The 21,662-nt window shown below is 44.2% G+C and overlaps 1 protein-coding gene across 2 annotated transcripts in view; it reads left to right on the top strand.

Moving 5' to 3' along the window:
- The first annotated feature begins 3,801 nt into the window (after positions 1–3,801).
- Positions 3,802–21,662, top strand: part of PROX1 (prospero homeobox 1) — a 46,826-nt gene continuing 28,965 nt past the window's right edge. Inside the window, exons 1-3 of one of the 2 annotated variants that reach the window (XM_039249514.1) lie at positions 3,802–3,861; positions 11,670–13,461; positions 20,448–20,555. In XM_039249514.1, coding sequence (XP_039105445.1) covers positions 11,737–13,461; positions 20,448–20,555 — 1,833 coding nt within the window. In that variant the 5' untranslated portion in view covers positions 3,802–3,861; positions 11,670–11,736. Of the gene's footprint in view, positions 3,862–4,655; positions 4,713–11,669; positions 13,462–20,447; positions 20,556–21,662 lie in introns of those variants that run through there. The other variant, XM_039249515.1, reaches the window with a different exon arrangement.

Raw genomic sequence — 21,662 nt, 5'->3', positions numbered from 1 at the left:
CCGAGCAGGGGTCTTCAGCATCTTTGTCCCAAATTCCACGCCCACGTCTGCCTCTCTACTGGATCTGGCTTAAGTTCCCAGAATTGATTTGTTTGGGATCTGACGATGGTTCATTGTAAGGTTTTAAATTACTTATATGCCATCTTCCTTCCTAGCTTAGTCTAAGGGCTTTAAGAACGGGGAAGGTGGGGGGTGGGGCGAAATACAGCGAGGGAAGGTCGAGGCAGAGTGTGTTTAACCCAGGACCAGATGCATAAGTGATGACTGCAGGAGTTTGACTAAGAACTCACAGCAGATCCCCCTTTCCCATAAATAAGTAAATGCAGTCTGCACGGATGAGGTTTGTTGGAAGATTGGTCAGAACTTGTGTTAACTTTTAAATTACTGGGGTTGTGTTCCCAATGGGCGGAGGAAGAGGTGACCCTAGACTTGGCCGCTGGCTTCTGAGATGGAGCCAGTATCTAGGCGACTTCTCGTCTCCGACCCGACTGATCACTTCTCTCCTATCAGAAAACAAACCGGGAGCCCCCGAGATAGGGGGCTCGGGCCTCACGCCTTGCTCTAGAGCGGCCCCAAGACCTGGGAGAGCGCCGCAGCTTGCGCAAGAGAGGTTACCAGGAGCCCGGCCTGTACGTCGCCCCGACAGCAGGGGACAGGACAGGGCTCCGCGTACGTAGCTTACGGAGCTGGGCTTCGGACCGAGCTCGCTTGCCCAGCGTCGTGCGCGCTCCTATTTCAACCAGCGGTTCTTGCGCCCTAATGCGGGCTGCGAACTGCCGCGTCGGAGCGTGGCGAGCTGCGAGCCTCCGCTGCGTTGGCTGGGAGTGGGGGGGCTTCCTCGTCTGCCAAACGGCTTTACCCCGACTTGCGCTCAGGCCTGCCTTCCCCCGAGAGGGACGGAAGGCTTACTGGGGTTCGCGAGGAACTTTTCCTGCCGCCAGTTCTCGGGAGTAGAGTGTGCAAAATGTGCAACCGAGCGCTAGGTGTAACTGACATAACTTGTGGGCTAAAGTTCAAGCCATTTCCTTCCAGATTCTGAATCTTTTCTCTCTCTCGGCTTCCTTTCTTCCGCCTTCTCCCCCTCCTCCTTCCCTGCTCTCTCTTTCTTTTTTTTTTTTTTTAAATGTCAAACCGAGCAGATGGTTTTAAGGTGTGGAGGGCATATATCCTTTACTCCTACCAGTTTATCCGTGGGCTGGCGCTAACATACGTACAAACTGGGATACTTAAAGAAAATAATAGGACGGAAAGGGAGAAAGGAAGTAGCCTTGATTCATTCACAGAACCCAAATTTCCCTGCTCAATACACCCGCTTACCTCGAAAGGACTCAACCAATAGAAGCATTATTCCATCCTGCATCTAATGGGCATGTTGATAGATTATTTCTGTTCCCAGCCTAAATTGCCGCATCTCGATTAAAACACTTGATACAATAGCCGATCTTTGGGAGTGCGAGTGGTGTGTTGGTGCGCATCTGTGTTGTTTCCGTAATGGTGTGGAGGGAGGGTCTGGGGGCAGCGGACCGGGAGAAGTGAGGCTGGGGGTTCTCAAGCAAGTCTCTTTTCTTAGCCCCGACACCTTCCCTGGCCGCCTTGATTTTTTTCCCCCTTCTTTTCAATGTTTGAATCCTGTGCCAAAAGTTTGTTCCTACAGAGTATAGTCTCAGGCATGTTATCATCTCTACTCTTATTCAAAGAGAAGACTTCTTCACAGTTTGATGAATTTGAGATTGAAATTGTAAATGTCCTAGGAAAGGGGTATATGTGTGTTGCAGAAGTGGTGGTAGTTGTCGGCCAGTGTACTTGTAACACACCTCATAAACACTGTTGTGCCAACCAACGTCTGCTTGACGTTGTCCCAAACCTTTTATCTGCTTGAATTCGAGGAACATACAAAAAAATACTTGTTCCCATCCTACCTAAAAACTGAGTGTCTAATCGACTAGGTAGGAGTATTTCTGCTTCGCAGCCCTTGTAAGTCCCGGCTTTTATAGGATCTTTAGGTCATAATCGCGGTTGCTTTATTAAAAGCGGTTTGCTGTGCCGGGTGAAAGACACGTTCTGGCTGCGGCTGGAAATGCCCTTTAGCATTTGTAAGTTGCAAACCTCCAAGGAGCTCTTTAAGAGCCCCGTTATCTAAAGAAATCTCTCTGGTTATTTTTCATCCCAGAAATGTCTAGCCAAAGTGAATTTTCCATAGCTTTACGTTGAAGCCCGAAATTTAAGCGTTTCAAATTTCTTACCTAATAAACTTTAAAGTTTGCTACCCGGGAGCCAAAATTGTGTACTCCGATGTGAAACCTCTCTCTTTGGTCATCGTGGGGTGAGTGAGTTAGTGAGGGATATATGTTTGCAACATACTCCCCCCCCTAAAAAAAAAGGCGGCTGTACCTACAATCCAAATAACCAAGGGCGAATAGTCTTCTTCCTAATAATTTTGACGGGAGATTAACTGGACCTCAGCCAATACTGGTCGGCTACCAGATGCAGCGGAGCCCAAGTGAAACCTCTGGCACGTATTATTTAAATCCCAAACCTACCTGTATTTTATTGTCCACCTCGCCTCTAAAACCAAGCAAGGGTGACACGTATTCTTGATACTATCTATGATCCTTTTAAAAGTGGACCGATTTGAGCTTCCCCACTCCCTCCTCCTGTACCACTCCACCCCTAAAACCCCACTTTTCTTCCAGTACACTTTTCCGTGCCTTTCTCCACCCAAGTCCGCTCCAAGCTCGGCCACTCGGTGAACTCGATCAGCTGTATCTGGGGAAGGAAGGGGGGGGGGCGGTGGGGATAGGAAGGAAAAAAAAAAAAAAAAAAAAAAAGGACCTGCGTCCTGGACGAGCGAGTGTGAGCCGAGCGCCGCTCGCGCCGTCGCCCGCTTTGCAAAGTGCCCGCAGATGGCTCGCTCTGGCCCCGGCGCGGCGATCCTGTCGCCCCGAAGCGGTGGCAGGGCGGGGGCGGGGATGGGGGCCGGGGATGGAGGCGGGGGGAGGGGAGCGCGGGGCCCCTCTCCCCTCCTCTCTTCCCAGCCCCTCACCCCCCACCCCTTTTATTTTTTTTTTTTTTTCCTCCCAAGTTCTCTTGCCTCGCTATCCCCCCTTGAATCCGAAGGCGCCTCGCGATTGGGTGCTGGGACCGGGTACGTCAGTCAGACTGTGACGTGCAGTCTTCCTGTTTCCTTCAGCTGTGTCTTAAAGTAAATCTTGTTGTGGAGCGGAGCCCTCAGCTGAGGGAGCGCTCTGAAATAATACACCATTGCAGCCGGGGAAGCGCAGCGGCGCAAAAGAGCTCTCGCCGGGCCGCCCGCTCCCCCTCCGCTCGGCTCCTCTCCGCGGCTCCCCGCTTCTGCGCGCCTTTCTCTCCTCGTTCCTCTCCGCTCCTCCCCGCTCTCCTCTGCCTCCTCGTCTCCCCTCTCCTCGCCTCTCCCCTCCCACTCTTCCCACCGTCCCCTCTCCCTCGGCCGCTCGCCCCGCTCGCTCGCCCGCTCGCTCGCGCGCACTCACCGGCCCCGGTCCAATTATCACATTCATCACCCGCAAGACACCGCCGCGTGTGTGCGCGCGCGTGTGCTCTCCCCGCCGGCACGACCGCGCTCGGCCCCACTGCCCTCTGCACCGCGTAAGTATCCTCGCCCCCTCGCCAGTCCCCTCCCCTTTTCCAGAATCACTTGTCCTGGCTTGTTCTCGAATGGGAAGAAAAGAAAAGAGACTCCCATTACTCATGCCCGTGTAAACATTTTTTTTTTCCAGGAGAAAATGGTGTTATTTAAATGAATCCTAATAAAATAGGCTCTAAACAGTTTCTAAGCAGGAGCCTGCGTGGAACTCGGCGCTCCGCTCCTCCCAGTTCCTAAGAGTAAGTGATCCGCTTGGCTTTTATTTCTTTCTCTTTCCTGCTGGTGGCTGGGGTGGTGGTGGCGATGGGGGTGGGGGGGGTGGGGGAGAGGCCGATACTGCTGGACTTGTCGCTGAGCTTGTCACCTTTTGTGTACTGTTCCTGGGCTGCGAGGAGGCGTTTGCTTCCTCTCCGTCTTTCTCTCGCCCTCTCTTCTCGGGAGAGAGGACCGCGGAGGGGACCCGGTCGCTTTTTGTTCGCCTGGATCCCAGCTTTCCGCCCAGCCCCATCCCTCGCGTCCCTCCGGGTTAAAACTCCGGGGCCAGTCCCCGCGTCCTTTCTCTTTGTCTTGTTTATTATAGCTGCCTTTCTTCCAGGCTCTTCCAATTTGCTTGTCATTTGCATACCTTTCACTTCTCCTTTTTAACCCCGGCGGAGGGCTGGGGAGGAGGGAGGAGGGGAAAGGGAGGAGGGGGGCGCTCTGTTACTTTGCTCGCCCAACGCTGTCGGAGCCGAAATGTTGAAGCCGGGGCCGGAGCGGTGGAGACATGGTCCCGGGAAGGCAGCGCGGCGTCCCTCTCCCGAGCTCCGAGGAACTGGGGCTAGGTCAAGTTGAGTTGGGTAAGGCGGCGGCGGGAAGCCTCCGGAGGTGGCGTGGCGGTGGAGGGATGCGGCCGGGGCGCCGCGGGGGGCCGAGCGCCGGCGGTGCGGGTGGGGTAGGGGGTGTTCTCGGGCTGCGGACCTGCGAGGCTCAGACGCTCGCGGCCCGCGCCCGCAGCCCGTGCCGTGGGGCTGCTGGGACCCGGTCTTGTCTGCGTGGTACCTGCCGTTGTGCCCCCGGTTCAGAGGACCGGGAAGGCAGGAGAACAGAGGTGAGGGTGATTGTTACTGGGGAGAACGGTGAGGAGGGCGGGAAGAGCTGCTATCTTGGCTGAACAGACCAGGAGGGGGACGGGGAGGGGGGCGCTGGTGTGTGTGTGTGGGGGGGGGGAGACTTCACCCAAAGTCCAGTTTAGCAAGTTGCTGGTTCTTCTGGCGTGCTAGCCACTTACTCCTGCTAAAACTGAACGGCGGTGGAAAGTGTGGTTTGGAGTGTGTGGGGGTGGGGGGGGAGTGGGGGTGGAGGGAATGGCGGGAGGGAGGTAAAGGGGGGAGTCGCTTTCGAGAGAGACTCACACGTCTCCCGCCACTTCTCAGCTTTTTTTTTCGGAAGTTGAGAGTCCTCCAGGCTGGCAGAGACGAGGAGGAGGAGGGGTTGGGCGATAGTCTTAAATAGCCCAAGGAGGCAGGTTGGAGTGCGAAGCTGCTGTTCTTGGCAATCCAGAACCCCACTCCGCCTGGGGGAAGGCTGCGAGCTCACCTGCTTGTTTTCCTTTTTCCAAGAAGGTCTGTGTTGTCTCCTTGAGCTTATAAAAACAGTGCAAGCACAGGGTGGCCTTCTCTCAAAGTCAAGGCTATAAGTGTCTTGTCTTGTTCTCTCTCTCCCTCCCTCCCTCCCTCCCGCTCTCTCCCCCTCCCTCCCCCTCCTTCCCTCCCACCTATAACCTCCCTTTAAAAAAAAAAGATAATTTCCTTTCCTAAACTAGGTAGGCAGAAGTCTATTAGTAGAGTGCTGTGCATGGGCAGGGCCTGACAGGTGTGTTGTGTCAAGAAAGACAGGTGCAGATTTCCTCTGTGTCTGTGTGTGTCTGTTACAGTTCCAGACCACAGTGCGTGCTCCAGGGTTGCAGAAGTTTATGAATTTATGGGTGCCCTGGTTAATAGGATTCTCCTGGCTAATGGGAACTGGGCTGTTGTTATGTTTTGATCCCTGCCATGTGAGTTTTTTGCTCGGGGGTGGGGGATAAGTCAGTGTGTGTTTGTTTATTTTTCTTAAGGATGTTGGCAGGCTGCTGCTGAGGCTGTATCTCAGGCTTCTGTCTGCCAGGCGGCTGAAAGTCCCCCCACTTCAGGCAGCAGGTGGAGGGAGATTGACTTTCCCTCTGCCTCCCTCTATAGTTTATGCCTATCTCCCAGGTCTGTGGTGCGGAAGGGGGGTGGGTGAGAGCCGTCTTTTGTGTGCATGTGCGTTTTGGGCAGCCATGGGTGGTGTGTGTAACTGCCAAGAATACCAAAGTCATTTGAAAGTGTTACTGTTGTTAAAGCTTATCTTTTTAGCGTGCTTTCTCCCTGCCCAGAAAGAATAGGTATGTGCACAAACTCTTTCAAGTCGTATGTTAAATACTCTCATAAAGTAGAATGAGCCTGTCATTGTACCAGACATGTGCCAGATGTCCTCGTTATTGCTTTGATGGAGAAGGAAAATCTCAAGTACGGGAGAGGTAACAGCGCTTTTTCTATTTGATGCAAGATGCAGGCAGTCAGCTGTGTGAGTTTTTGCAAGAACTTCTGAGTATTTTCAGGATGAAATGGGCTGTGTGTGGTGAGGAAGGAAGAGCGGAGCATTCGTATCACCCTGTCCATATGTTACAACGTGGCCGTGTTTATATAAGGGTAAAATCGGCGAGGGTAAGGAGTGTGGCCTGATGTGTGAGGGAAGCCGTTGAGAATTCAGTGGAAGCGCTATACCTGGATTATTCAAACTTGACCTTTTAAGTTTTCTTTAAATAGGCTACTTCTTGTGTTACATAGAAATAGGTTAGATGGTGAATGATTTTGTCGGTCGGTTTTGCTGTTTGGGTGACGATCGTGATTTCATCAAAAGGAGATAGTGTGTGTCATTTATTCCTTAGACTTAAAACATCAGACTCCCTCCCTCAATACTTGTCTTGGGTATTTGCGAAGTTCTTTTCATGTCATCTATGGACATGTCCATTTGCTTTATGTTTGATAGAGGTTATCTGTGCTTGGTACTTACTAATATGTTTATGTGTCCATTATGCAGAATTCTGCTTGGTTTAATCACCACCTTGTGGGAAAAAAAGTCATGCCTACGTCACATGCATCTTTGTTCTCACTTTATTCATTTCCGAGCATGGTTCCTCTAGAAGTAGCACTTGCAATCTTAAAACGTAAGCCAGTTGCCAGGGGTTCTCTTTATCTGTTCAAAATGCAAATAGGCCTTTTTTTTTTTCATGAATTTCTTATAGCATTTCAAGAATTGTCTTGGCTTTTCAACTGTTGATAGAAGGAATTTTTAAGTTTAGGATTAACCAAAGAAATTATAAAATGTGACTGTTTTGCTAGTATAAAGACGGATTGTGCGTGATATATTATTATTATTGGATTCCAATTAAGTACTTGTGTCAACTAGAAAGGACGTATACCTAAGGAATTTCTCCAGTCCTATTGCCTAGTGCACTCCAAAGCTTCAGAGGACATTTAGAGTATTTGAATTTTCTACAGAAAGGGAAAAGTGTTTTTTCTTGAGATCATTTCTTACTCTTTTACTTACTAATGTGACGAGTTATTGGTGCAAATGAATATTTTAGGCGTGTCTCAGAAAATATTCTGTGTTCATTTTGCAGGTGAAAAACGTACAGAATTTTTGATAGGTTGGAGGAATTTTAAGCCAAATGGTTATGATTTGGGAACTCTATTATGATAGGAAATTGTCAAACCTGATAGAAGATTTGACGATACAATCTTAGTTCATTGAAGTATTAACTACTGTCAAGTTAGTTCATCAAACTAAACAGAAAACGCTTTCTTAACCTTACAACAAGCAGCAATGTCCCTGAAGGAAAAGTTGCTAATTAGCAGAAAGGAACTCTTGAATACAGTGAAGAGGGCAGCATAGTGATTTGTAGTGATTTGATGAGGTGAGGGGAGACTACCGACATCAAATCATCTGATCTCCCCCCCATGAATTACCGATCTTCAGGTGGACTTAAAATGTTCTTTGTTAGTGATTGTGCATTTGAAATTTCATAACCAGGTTGACTCAAGTAGATCAGAGGCCCATTCAAAGGTGGTTTTCCATAAGAAGTAAAGGGTAGGCTTGAGCAATTTCTTCAAATAATTTTACCAACAAAGACAGATAATCTAAGTAATCCAAACAGGAAACCACGCCAAATTTAAACTCACTCTGTCTTATAAAAGATTTGTCTGAACTATTTGGATAATTACCATAATGAACACTTCCTTGTCCAGAATCTGGACTCTAGACAGATACCCAAAAGTTGTGATCCCCTCCCCCAAATAACTTCTTTATTAAAGTAGAGCACTTACCCACTTTCTACTCCACACTGCAGTGTGCCTTTGAAATTCTTCACCGAAAATTCTTTTTTTAACATTAAGTCATCAAGTTCCTTAGCATTCTCCATGTGAAGCTATCTGACGGTCTTGAGATAATTCAGATTTTAATGACTTGGAGTAGTTAAAAATCTGACTTGATTATATCTGGAAGTTTGTTCTTATCTTTCTGTGGGAGGAATCTGCTATGTCAAGAGAATCACTATATAGGAATTATTAAAGCAGTTGAGTACTTAGGTACCAAATGCTAGCTATGACAAAATATTTAACAATAAAAATATTCTGTATGGGTTTTCATGTTAATTAAAGAGGAGTTTATGGGAATAGAATTATGTGCATTCAAACAGTAATACATTTGGGCTCAAATTCTATGTCAGGATTTTTTTCTGCATCCTTGCTGAGATTAATGTTCCTCAGGGCTGATCAAAAGGGTTCAGATTGCCTGGTTAAGCTCAAAATGAATGTAAAAATTAAAATACAATAAGAGTCAATAATAATTGTAGTTGAAACACTATGGCTTCTTACATATGTTGAGAGATAAAGGAATTTTTAAAGATCTTAATGAAGAGGATGATATCAGTGATAAAATCAGTCCTTGGCATTCTCTGAATTCTGAATTAGGAGACCCATGGAAGTGTCTTTAATTGTGTTTTCTAATAATTTAATTTATATACTAGTCATTGAACAGTGCGTTTTCTTATGTGGTAAATATATTCATATATGTATTTTGTTTATGAATCAGTTTGCTAATAAAGCATTAAGTCAGACAGTTATAATTACTTAATCTTGCCTCTTGCCTCCAAGGGTTATGGTCCCAGTACACACTACCCCTATACCTTTATTTTGAAGTTTAGATCTTAGCTGTATGAAAAGCTATATTTATTCATGCCTGTTAATATAATGTCTTAGCGGAATATATACTTTTCCCTATTTGTTTTGTCCTGTTTGTTATATCTCAGCTGGACATTTTACAACAAGACCTAAAAGTATTCCCAATCTCTCAGCCCGAAACAGAAGCAAATCATTCTCTAATCTAATAATGCTGACTGGTTGACAAAGGACTGAAAAAATCTGTTTAGTTCCATGAATTTGAAGGAAGTCACAGGATATTTTGCTCTTGGAAGGAAGACCCACCAAGCATGTTTAATTAACACTTGCTGTCCGCTGAAGACCAGGGTGAGGGCATCATTTCTTTCCGCCTTAGGAAGAGCACACCCCTCTTCTTGGCTTGGGCAGGAGGTGGGGATGCAGCTGTTGATACCTAGGCTAGATGAGAGGAAGTGCAGTTGACGCAGAGGTACATGACAGTTGAGAAAGGAAAGATGCCTGCCTGTGAATGACCTTGTGTGCATCTCTTACACCAGCCTGTCATTCCTGAGCCCCTGTTGCAGAGATGCTCATCCCCTAGCAAGGATGGGCAGGAGACAAAACCCAGATTGCGGGTTAAGATGAACAGAGGAGGAAAAAAGACTGCAGAAAGTTTGTTCCACGTTTTGACTAGAGAGCCCTATGCTTTTCAGGTGATCTTAAAGGAGAAAGGATTTGCACACACAAAAAAGAAAAGAGGTAACATTTTTAAATAATGGCAATGACCTGTGTTTTTGGAAAGCTGATACACAAACAAAAAGGTCCTCCTTACAAAGAAAGACCTACCCCCAATGTGCAGGTCTTTCTGGGCTTCGAAATAATGCATCCCTTTTCTTCTTTGACTCGGTCTTTTTCTTTTTCTCACCTGATGGCTACACCTGCTTTTTATCCGAGCCAATGTGTTAGTGAAATATTTGTCATTGCATTTTTGTATTCCTGTACTCAATTTTATTATTGATGTGTGAGGGGTCACAATCATTCTGAATTCTGTTTGGAACCCAATATTGAAGTTGTTGAGATCTGTTTCCATTCCAACTTTGGGAAATTTTATCCTGAGGCATATAAAAAGTATTTTAAGCATACAAAAAAAATATATATATATATGAAGGGGCATTATATTGCCTGCATGAACAGGCTTTTTTAAAAATGTGTATCCTCACATAGAAAGGGACAAGGATGCATGACGAAATCTTTGTTGAGTACAAAATAAAAATAAAAATAAAAAACCCACACGTTGTCATCTAAGCATTGAGCATTTTCATGATTTTTACAGGTTATTTCATGCTGAAATTATGCCTATTTGCATGGATAGTCATTCTTTAAAACTAGCCACAGATGCAGTCCTAGGGAGCACGTAGATGTTTTTACAGGTGAACCGAAAGAGATGGGAGCCATTCCAAACACTCTGCACGCTGCCTTTGGCAATAGACCCTGTTATTGTGAAGATGTGCTCTGTTAAGCAAACGTGAAGTTTAATATTAGAGAAACCCTTGTGAAAAAAATATTTTCATTTTCTTCACAAAATGTTAATTGTAAGCAAAAAAGATATGACATCTTACAGTCACACAAAATTGGGGGGTAGCATCCCTGGGTAATAAGTCACAAAATACGTGAGGTGCCTTTTATAAAATGCAAGGAAGGATATCTGTTTTAATATTGTATCCTCAAGCAACAACGGCAGTTCACGTGCAGAGAAGATACTCTCTTTCTCATATATTTGATCATGCTGTTTGCATCTTTATTTACTTTCTTTTAGTCTTTTTCTCCCCCCTTTAATTTGGCATAAGAAAGAAGATTCGCAAAGGATGTGTATATTAAAGTTTCTTTGGGCATTTGAAGTAGGATTTTGGCAGGTTTTAACAGAAGAAAACTAATGTCGAAGATACATTGATCCTTGCCTCACTCAGTTTATTGTTCCACATATTGATTTTCTAAAATGTGACAGTTCCTTCATTTGCAGTGAGTCCCGACTTTGGAATAATTTAAGTCATCAAAAGGACATCATGAAAATTCATAAATCTTCTCACCCTCACATTAAGATATAGCAAGAGATCGCATTTTCAAATGTGATTTTACTAAGAAAAATGCACATCTATGCCAAATCAGCAGACTTGTAAAATGAATATTTGTGCATTTATTTCAATGTGAAATTGACCATTTGTATTGGAGAAGTGCTGATGGGGGTGTTGTCCCTCCCATTTCAGATATGACAGAAATATTTGAAAATTCAGTAATAAGGGGGAGGGGCGTGTAAAGTATTTACGTGTATTTTCGAGTCTTTCTCCTCTAACAGCCTTGAAAAGACAATAATTTTAATTCCGACGTGGAATTTTTCTTCCAAATTTTCACACAGCCTCCAAATTGAACCTTATTTCTTAAGTACGGACCACTTTCATCTTCTTTTTGTAATACGAATCTCAATGCCCAAAATTTAATCAATTGGTTGTCAGAGGCTGTGTTCTTATAATCTACTGTTTCTTCTGAAGATAAACAGTATCATTTTAGGCATTTGTGAAAGAGAATCATATTACTGGTGCTTAAGCAGTTTTTGCTTTTTTTTTTTTTTAATCTTAATCCATCTTAAACCAGTGGAGCAGAAATATTTAAAAATGTTTCATTTCAAGCAGAGTGCATAATAAATTGCAATAATTGTAATGTGCCATAAATCCCAGAGCCTATGCATTTTGCATTTGATTCAGGATTGAGGTCAGGAAATTTGGAGAAATTTAAAGAAAATGATTCATCAGTCCTTTTGTTCTGTTGGCCAGGGTCCCGGGATTCTTGAGCTGTGCCCAGCTGACGAGCTTTTGAAGATGGCACAATAACTGTCCAGTGATGCCTGACCATGACAGCACAGCCCTCTTAAGCCGGCAAACCAAGAGGAGAAGAGTTGACATTGGAGTGAAAAGGACGGTAGGGACAGCATCTGCATTTTTTGCTAAGGCAAGAGCAACGTTTTTTAGTGCCATGAATCCCCAAGGTTCTGAGCAGGATGTTGAGTATTCAGTGGTGCAGCATGCAGATGGGGAAAAGTCAAATGTACTCCGCAAGCTGCTGAAGAGGGCGAACTCGTATGAAGATGCCATGATGCCTTTTCCAGGAGCAACCATAATTTCCCAGCTGTTGAAAAATAACATGAACAAAAATGGTGGCACGGAGCCCAGTTTCCAAGCCAGCGGTCTCTCTAGTACAGGCTCCGAAGTACATCAGGAGGATATATGCAGCAACTCTTCAAGAGACAGCCCCCCAGAGTGTCTTTCCCCTTTTGGCAGGCCTACTATGAGCCAGTTTGATATGGATCGCTTATGTGACGAGCACCTGAGAGCGAAGCGCGCCCGGGTTGAGAATATAATTCGGGGTATGAGCCATTCCCCCAGTGTGGCATTAAGGGGCAATGAAAATGAAAGAGAGATGGCCCCGCAGTCTGTGAGTCCCCGAGAAAGTTACAGAGAAAACAAACGCAAGCAGAAACTGCCCCAGCAGCAGCAACAGAGTTTCCAGCAGCTGGTTTCAGCCCGAAAAGAACAGAAGCGAGAGGAGCGCCGACAGCTGAAGCAGCAGCTGGAAGACATGCAGAAGCAGCTGCGCCAGCTGCAGGAGAAGTTCTACCAAATCTATGACAGCACCGATTCTGAAAATGATGAAGATGGTAACCTGTCTGAAGACAGCATGCGCTCGGAGATCCTGGACGCCAGGGCCCAGGACTCCGTGGGGCGGTCAGATAACGAGATGTGCGAGCTGGACCCAGGACAGTTCATTGACCGAGCCCGGGCCCTGATCAGGGAGCAGGAGCTGGCTGAAAACAAGCCGAAGCGAGAAGGCAACAACAAGGAGAGAGATCACGGGCCCAACTCCTTACAACCCGAAGGCAAGCATTTGGCCGAGACCTTGAAGCAGGAACTGAATACGGCCATGTCGCAGGTTGTGGACACGGTGGTCAAAGTCTTTGCAGCCAAGCCCTCCCGCCAGGTTCCTCAGGTCTTCCCGCCTCTCCAGATCCCCCAGGCCAGGTTCGCAGTCAACGGGGAAAACCACAATTTCCACACCGCCAACCAGCGCCTGCAGTGCTTTGGCGACGTCATCATTCCGAACCCCCTGGACACCTTCGGCAATGTGCAGATGCCCAGTTCCACAGACCAGACAGAAGCACTGCCCCTGGTGGTCCGCAAAAACTCATCCGACCAGTCTGCCTCCGGCCCCCCCACCGGTGGCCACCACCAGCCCCTGCACCAGTCGCCTCTCTCTGCCACCGCAGGTTTCACCACGTCCACCTTCCGCCACCCCTTCCCCCTTCCCTTGATGGCCTACCCATTTCAGAGTCCATTAGGTGCTCCCTCCGGCTCCTTCTCGGGAAAAGACAGAGCCTCTCCTGAATCCTTAGACTTGACTAGGGAGACCACGAGTCTGAGGACCAAGATGTCATCCCACCACCTAAGCCACCATCCTTGTTCACCAGCACACCCGCCCAGCACCGCAGAAGGGCTCTCCCTGTCGCTCATCAAGTCCGAGTGTGGCGATCTTCAAGACATGTCCGAAATCTCACCTTATTCGGGAAGTGCAATATCCTTTTATTCTCCGCTCCAGCAAAACAAAACAAAACAAAAGGCTTCCCCCAAGGTCAGGTTTCCACAATCTATAGAATAATGTAGATTAGGATCTTCTTAAGAATGCAATCTTTCCTATTATCCAGGGTAATAGGCTTTTTTCAACACACTTCTGATTGCACAAAAGCTTCCCAGAAACCCACATCTTCGCAACTTTCACAAGTTGTTAATTGCCTCAAAGAGCTGGTATTTAATATGTGTCTTTTCACCAGCGCCCTTTCTGCTTTTCTTCCTATATTATACCTTTTTTTTTTCTTTAGGAGTAGAGTCAGAGATGGACAAAAATCTCACTGTAATATTGAATTCTGTCAGATTTCTTTAAAAAGATTTTACGTTTTATAATGACGTCAAGAGAAAAGTCAGTTTTGAAATCCTTAAGATTCCGTAAGAAGAACTGTCCCTTTAAACCATCTTCAAGGCCCCTGGTCCTTGCAAAGAAGACCTGATTAAATCTTATAAAGAGCACTTCCCTGGTGGGAGGCTTCAGTGGGAGAAAAATGGACATGGATGGGAAGTTAGATTCTCTGTTTAATCTTTAAGTTAGACGTGGCGGGGGGGAGGGGGGGTGTTGTTCTTTTTGTTTGTTTTTTTAAGGAAATATACAGGTACTGATTTATTCAGACGGCACTGGTCTCTCTCTCTCTCTCTCTCTCTCTCTCTCTCTCGTTCACCCAAGGTCTGTTCTTTGGGTCTGGTGCAGCTGCCTCTATGCATGATTAACCTCTGTTCAGCCATAGACAGAAATCTTTTGTCCTAACATACACAAAGCAAATTATTTTGGAAAGCGAGAGAGCACAATTAAATATAAAACTCAGCTGTATTCGACTTAAGATGGCTTTTCTTATGGCTCTTTTATATTTTTGAACCTGACTTTTAGGTAGAGATGCCAGTTATATTTTTTATTAGACCCCTCCTGAACTCCAGCTATTTTTAACTGACTTTTTTTTCTCTCTCTCTGTAAATCGGTCCTTTCAGTAAATTTTTAAAAATTTTGTGGTTGTTGGTGTTTTGGGATAATAGAATAGTATCATTTGGGGGCAGGTAGAGGCATGTTTCTTTTCTAGTAAATTGCCAGATGGATATAAAATTTAGCAATTAAGTTGGCTGTTGCTAAACTGAGGATTTTGAGCAATTGTCCTGATGACTGGAGATTGACATTTCAGGATCTAAGCCCACTTCAGAGGCTGCCACATAAGTGCAAAGCCCCAGCTATGGTGGAATTGCATTTTCCTGTGTAGTGAAGGCCATCCTTCTAGTCAGCTCTTAGAAGAGTAGTGAAGATTTTTGATAAGGTGAATGAGAGCCACAAATAATGAGACCCGCTTGGGGCAGTGAACACAGTCTCTTTCCATAATGAGGAAGAAGAGGATAATGTCATGAGAGGAAGGAAGATAAAGATGTTGGGGACTTAGACATATAAAGAGAAACTGAGTCTGGATTTGGCTGCTGATTTAACTTCTACTTTTCAAAGACCTAAAATTTAATCTACCAGCCATGAATCAAAGCCGTGCCAAACACCATGCCACGCATGTTATAAACAGGCAATAAACATCGGTCAGAATGATTGTAATATAGTGTGGGTGAGGAGAAAGGCAAAGGAAGAATATGTAGCATCTTGAATGGTATTTTACCCTTGGCAGGAAGGGCATCTTCTGAGGCTCATAGAAGGCTGATGATGTCCAGGGCTAGACCCTATTACTCTCAGACATCTCTTCATTTTGAAGGCAATAGTCGTGATGGTGGATTGTTTCTCTGTCTCTCTCTCTCTCTCTCTCTCTCTCTCTCTCACACACACACACACACACACACACACACACACACACAGAGGAAAGGGACATACCTATTTCAAGGAATATTTGAAACCAGGTTTCAGAGTCCCCTAAGTGCAGACTAAAACTCTTTAACCAGTTTATGGGGGGTTTTTTTTGTGTTGTTTTTTATTAGACTTTTCATTGTCACCAGATAATTATGCCTGTGCTTTTATTATTATTTTTTTTAAGTAAGTTGGGTCTTCTAGGAAAGAAATCTTTTAGATTGCTTTAAGTGTTGGCTACATTCATTGTCTCACGCTCTCTAAATCCCCCGAGGAATTTAGAGGATTTGAATTGAAAGAAGTTCCTTTTATTTCTATACATATCAAAGACTTTAAAGAGAATATAGTTGCTTCTTCAGCTGAATGACTAACTTCCCTCTCCTGCCAATGTAAGAGTCTGTTGAACAGGGATGGTTTGAAAACACCTGTGTTCATATGAAATGTTGCTTACACCTGGAGCTGTTTCTTTCATGAGGCTAAATAATTTTGGCCTCTGGTTGCAGTTAATGATTACATTTTCCACCTTTTGGCCATTGACCCTCTTCTGTTTCTTTACCCTCGATTATGCCGTACTTTTAACCATTTATCTCATTGATATATTATTTCTCAGGAAGAAGATAGGCAAGGATCCTTTTCCATAATCCACATGATTCTGAAGCCAATGAGGATCTGATCCACTTTTCTTCTGTCTCCATCCCGGAATGGCAATGGGTTCTTCCCTTGATTTATCTAATGGCATTGTAGGCAAAATTCTCACACTTTTAGTTTAAAGAGGTTTCTGGGAATCCTAGCAAGTGGTGTCTACTTCACTTTTGGGCATATATGGCCATCTTTGAACTTGTGGTACAGTTATTCCTAGAAAAACATTCAATAGACATGAGTAGGAGTGGGATGAAATGATAGCTTTAGGATTGTCATCATTATATTTTTATTTGTAGTCATAGCTTTTCAAATAGTAATAAATAATTTAGGGCTTAAGGAATGATTCTTTCTCACTCCAAGGGGCATCATCTGTGTCTTCGAACAAAGCAGCCAAGATAAGAACTATTAAGAATACCAGCTTATCAGATAAATCCATTCTAAGTATTGACACATTAAGCGTATATAATCTATATAAAAGCACTACCTCGTTATCCTTTCTAATAGAAAGGAAATAGTGAATGTGTGCATGCTAAACTCAATGTCCGTGCACCTGCTTCAGGAGCTCACATCTTGGATATAAAAAAATGTGTTCAGTATCTTTGCAAATGAACCCATTTAATCAAATATTAAGTTTTATTCAAATTCCAAAAGAAACAGCCAGCCAATTGTTTTTCTTCATGATGTTCCTTGTCATTCACCCTCTTTGCATCTCAAGAAAAATAGCCTTGTTCAGGCCTCGGACATTTGCATACACCCAGCTAAAACGCAAGAGTAGTATTACAAACCCTTAAGATGTGCAGGTGAAGAAACTCCGTCTGTTCTCTGTGACAGCCAGTGTTTCCTACTTGACTTTTAGGGGAGAATATTTAAAATACTTGAGGTTTAGAAAGGGAAATTGGTAATTCAAAACAAAAATCCAACTGGAAAACATGGCCTGAAAAATGAATTTCTAAAATGTTAAATAATCCATAGACATTTTTAGAAGACTCATGGGGCCATAGTAATTCTATTAGCTGCATTAGTTATGGGGAAAACATTTATGTTAAAGACTGAGAGACTCTGGGCTCCTACCCCCCCCAACCAAATTATTAAGTAAAAAAAAAAATTTTTTTTTAATTTCCACAAATGACACACCTTTATGTGCTGAATCTCTTAATGGAGAAACAATTTGTTCTATCACTTTCATTAAATGAGACAGGTTAGATCTTTTCTCCATATTTAAGGGAGAAATTCTCTTAGAAACAGCAAATCAGAGCATAAGGAGAAAGTAAAATTCTTTGGGTTTCAAAGCATTTGAAAATTCTTTACAAAATGTAAGTAAGGAGCCCCAGGCCAGTCTGGCTAGAACTGCAGCCTGTAAAATCTAACCACAATTCAGGGTTCCACTGGGGGGGGTGGGGGGGGAGAAAAAAAAAAGAATTCGCTTCCTCCAGCATTCACAACATATTCTTGCACTTGCCTTCTCGCAGCCTCTGTTCCTCCCCTGCCCCTGCTGTTTAGGTAAGGTTATCCTGTGCTGGGTAAACAGACAACACTCAGATTCTCAGGTTGTGCGAACCCCGCCTCAGGTTCAGCCGCAGTACCCTACTTCTCTGATCTTTTTTATTCCTGAGCAGATGTCTTTCATTAATTTATGGATTTATCATCTTTTCTTCCCCCCCTTTTCTTTTTTCTTTTTCTTTTTTTCTTTTCTTTTTCTTTTCTTTTTTTTTTTTACACCTGGCAGCTGTCTCAAGTTTCAGCAGTTATTGTCTATTTTGCATTACACATAGAATTGAATGTCATCTGTCTTCACAAAGCTATGGCTAAGAGAATTGAGGCAAAGCCACATGAGCTGCTGGGACAGATCTTGTTTGCGTTCCATCCCCCTCCCCCCACCCCCCCTTACCTCCTTAATATTTATTTGTGCTCATTTTCTTTCCTGGCCTTGAATGGAGCTTAGCTCGTGTTCAGTACAGCTGTATGTTTACTGAATCTATTCCATCATGAGTCATTGTGCGTGTGTAAGTATCCTGGAAACAGCTAGTGCTTTCTTGGAAGAACAGTTGCTTTTCAGCACAAGCACTTAAAAGGGAAATTAACCAATTGGTCAGTTCAGATTTATTTTGAGGAAGAAAAATAGGATTCTCTAACTGTTGGCTTTTAAATGTTTCATTAGCTATTTTTAATAGTTTATTAGAAACATATATTTTATGGGAATTTTATCTTAATTACACGATGAGCAAGAGATACGGATGTATTCTGTGTTCCATTTCAACTGATCAATTCTAAGTATTACCGACAGGAAGCATTTTAAAGCAAAACGGGCTTGAGAAACCCAAATTAGAATAATTTTGTCGGGAAATCAAAAGCCCCTAAATCCTGATCAAAATAAGATGAAGTGTTTGTTTTGTTCTGTGTTTTGTTTTTTTTTTAATAGAAAGAACAAATACCTCTTAGCATCATTTAAGTGTCTCAGAAGCATCAGGAAGTTTTGGTAGCTCTGTCGCTGAGGACCACGGCACAACGGTGTGTTTTGCAGGAGACCAGATTTTTTTAAACTTGGTACTTTTCCCTGCTACGAATTGCGGTGTGCAAGGTGGTTTTTTAATCTAGCCATCTGAAGAAAAGATTAGAACCCAGATCTGAGACTGTTTGCTAAAGTTTGGACTTGCCTGAAACTCTTATCATCAGGCAATAGGAGACAGCTTGCAACTATTATTTCACTTATCCATTTGGACAGATGGTCCTGAAGTGTGCTGGGCTCCTTTAGCCTTGTCTATCTGTCTAATGGAGGTTACTGGAGGGCCTTTCAGCTCTTTCCTTGGCGCAAGAAGTATGTCAGTCATAAATTATCGTCTTTGTGATCATTAAGGATCTGAAACAAAAACACAAGTTCGGTTAAGCTGCTTTGGCTTACAGATATAAAATCAAAATTTCTTCCTTCAGTGTTTATTCTTCCGCGGGGGCAGAAGGCCGGCTGGGGGCGGGGGGGGCACAATATTTCACATTTCTCTTTACAAACCAAGGTGATCTTTTCAAAATTGCATGACGTTAAAGGGGATGCTAATTGACCAAATCCTCTGTAGAATATTTGGTTAAGCGCCCTGTTGTAAGTAGTCAAGAGCTTATCGGTATTAATTTGATTATGCTTCTCTACTCACTTCCTGGTTTCTCTCTCATCCTAAGATTGGTCACGCTGTTCTTGATGGAGGTCATTTGGAAACCTTGACTTTTCCCAAATATGTGTGTGTGTTCGACCTTTTTCTCACAAGGTGTGGCGTTTTTGTTGGGTAGTAAAATGTGTGTGCGTGTGTGTGTGCGCATGTGTGGGCATGCACACACAAGTGCATATTTTATTTTCTTTCCTTCCTTATTTTTCCCAGACTCTCTTTTAAGAGAAAATCCTTAGAGAAGCTTCTAGGAAGGACCCTTAATTGACCTTGTGGGGGACCACATTGATTTTCTCCACGTGCATCTTCATTTCTGATAAATTATAAAGCCATTAATTTGCTGAGGAAATGGCAGGGCCAGGCTGCGGCACAGATGTGACCAGAGCCATCCCAGCTCCGAGTCTGCTGGGGAGTGCCAAGAATCTGGGGGAGAATCAGGAAGCCTGGACTGTTATGGTTAGCCTCACATTCTCTTGGGAACTGTTTTAGTTGCTGCTGTTTACAGATCTAAAAGGTAATGATGTTTCCAGATAAATAGGCCTTCTTATTTTGGGTAAGTGGCCATTTATTGATCTGCTAACCCGCGTTTATTGATTTGTTAGCCCCGACCACTGGGCCACTCTCAAAGGAGTTAACTATAAATCCAGGAGAGGCAAATCGTATTTGGTTTTGGATCGTTGCTTTAACAAAAGCGACACCCCCCTCCCTCCCTGCTCTCTCTGTGCCAAAACGACCCCTCCCAAGTTTTAGCTCTTATTTAAAAGGAAACAATTAAAAGGATATAAGAGTAAGATAGGAAGAAAGTGAGTCAAGATGCTCCCTTAGATTAGCGCTAAAAGGTAAAATGTGAAGCTTGCCTAACAGTGTTCAAAATAATGCATTTTATATTTTCACGCACATTAGGATAATAATTTGCTGTAAACTGCAGAGTGTGGGGAGAAGAGCAAACAGAACTGTGGTTGCGAAGAAGAAAAAAAATTGTCACGATAAGAGTTGTAGAATACACGTTGGGTACATTTGTCTCCTTAGCAACAAGTGAACGTATAGGTAACATAAGGACCTCAAACAGGGCGGATGTTTTGCCATCCTCACCATGGATAGCCATGATTCTGCAACTACACCATTACCCTTGACATTCTCTAACAAACAATGGTCATTCTGAGCAAGCACAGCAAGGTAGTGAGGGATTCGTGGCCAGCGCCCTTTACCTTCCAGAATTCTCATGGCTGCTCCAGATTCTTTGGGTGGGGCGGGGGGGGGGTGGTGGCAGGGGAGGCGGCGGGTGGTAGGTGCTTGCGTTTAAAGAAATTTTCTCCTTAACTGAATGCATCCTACATGCAGGAAGGATTGTCACCCAATCACTTGAAGAAAGCAAAGCTCATGTTCTTTTATACCCGTTATCCCAGCTCAAATATGCTGAAGACCTACTTCTCCGACGTAAAGGTAAGGACATTTTTCATTAGTAATTTTTCAATGTCTGTGCACGTGGGAGTGATTTGAACTCTGGGAAGGTAACAGAGATGAATGTGGAATCAACTCATGAATACACCTGTGTTATAATTGATTTAATGCACTTGTAATTTTGTCTAAAGCTGTCCCGGGCAAAGATGCCCCTTAAGACCAAAAGATGGGTATGAAGTCACATGGGTCTCCAGTCTGATCTGGGAAACTTAGCTTCTTGTCTTAGCAACCCCTTAGAAGAAATTGCAGCCGGTCCTGGATGGGTGTGCTTTAGAGAATGTTTTGCTGTTGTTTTCTTCCTCCTCCCTTGAGCAACAGTAAACTGTTTCTGTTTTCATTTCTGTTGGTTTCCCCATATTTGTGCTTATGAAAGCAAACTCTAGCACCTCTTTTTCCCCCTGTCGAAAGGAGCGTACATTGAAATTCTCTACGCAGTAGCTGCTTAAAAACAAAAGTGATGATTGTCTCTTATTTACAACTTAATTTGTTGTTGATGTAGAGTACACTGAGCATAAGGAGAATGAATAAAGTGACAGATTCAGGACACATTATTCAAATGAGGATATGAAAGCTGTCGGCCTACAGCTGCAGCCTCCCTCATTCTACAGAATATGGGGACCTCCCGGTTCTGTGTGCGTGTGTGTACGCGCGCGCGTCTGCGTCTGTGTGGGGGTTTTAAGTAATTGTTTGCAACAACTTGATGTTGTGTTAATCATCTGCAACTTTTTAAAACATAGATTGGGTTTTGATGATGATAATGACACACATGGTATCATTATCTGAGGAATTTGATAAACATTACATTAGCTGAGATTAGTTTATTGGGGTTGGGTGCTTTCCCCGCCCCCTGCTGCCCACCCCCATATGTACAAGTTCTTATTTCTGCCACTGAGAACTCAGGAGCTGCCAAAACAGGCCTGTCGCTCCAGTGTCCCCTCCGTGCAGTGTGTTCTGTGCTCGATGCCCATTTGCCGCGTCGGCCCCCTTTTGCAGGCCAACTCATTTCAGTTTCCTTCGCTGATGTTTTATTTGGCCTTATAAGAAAAGTTCTGTTTTCCCTCCTGTTCGCTTTTGAATTGTGTATCAACT

This window comes from Hyaena hyaena, unplaced genomic scaffold (genome assembly GCF_003009895.1).
Source record: "Hyaena hyaena isolate Hyena2069 unplaced genomic scaffold, ASM300989v1 scaffold_339, whole genome shotgun sequence".
NCBI lineage: Eukaryota > Metazoa > Chordata > Mammalia > Carnivora > Hyaenidae > Hyaena > Hyaena hyaena.
Note: the sequence above shows the minus strand (reverse complement) of the source record. Positions and strands in the feature narration are given on the sequence as shown.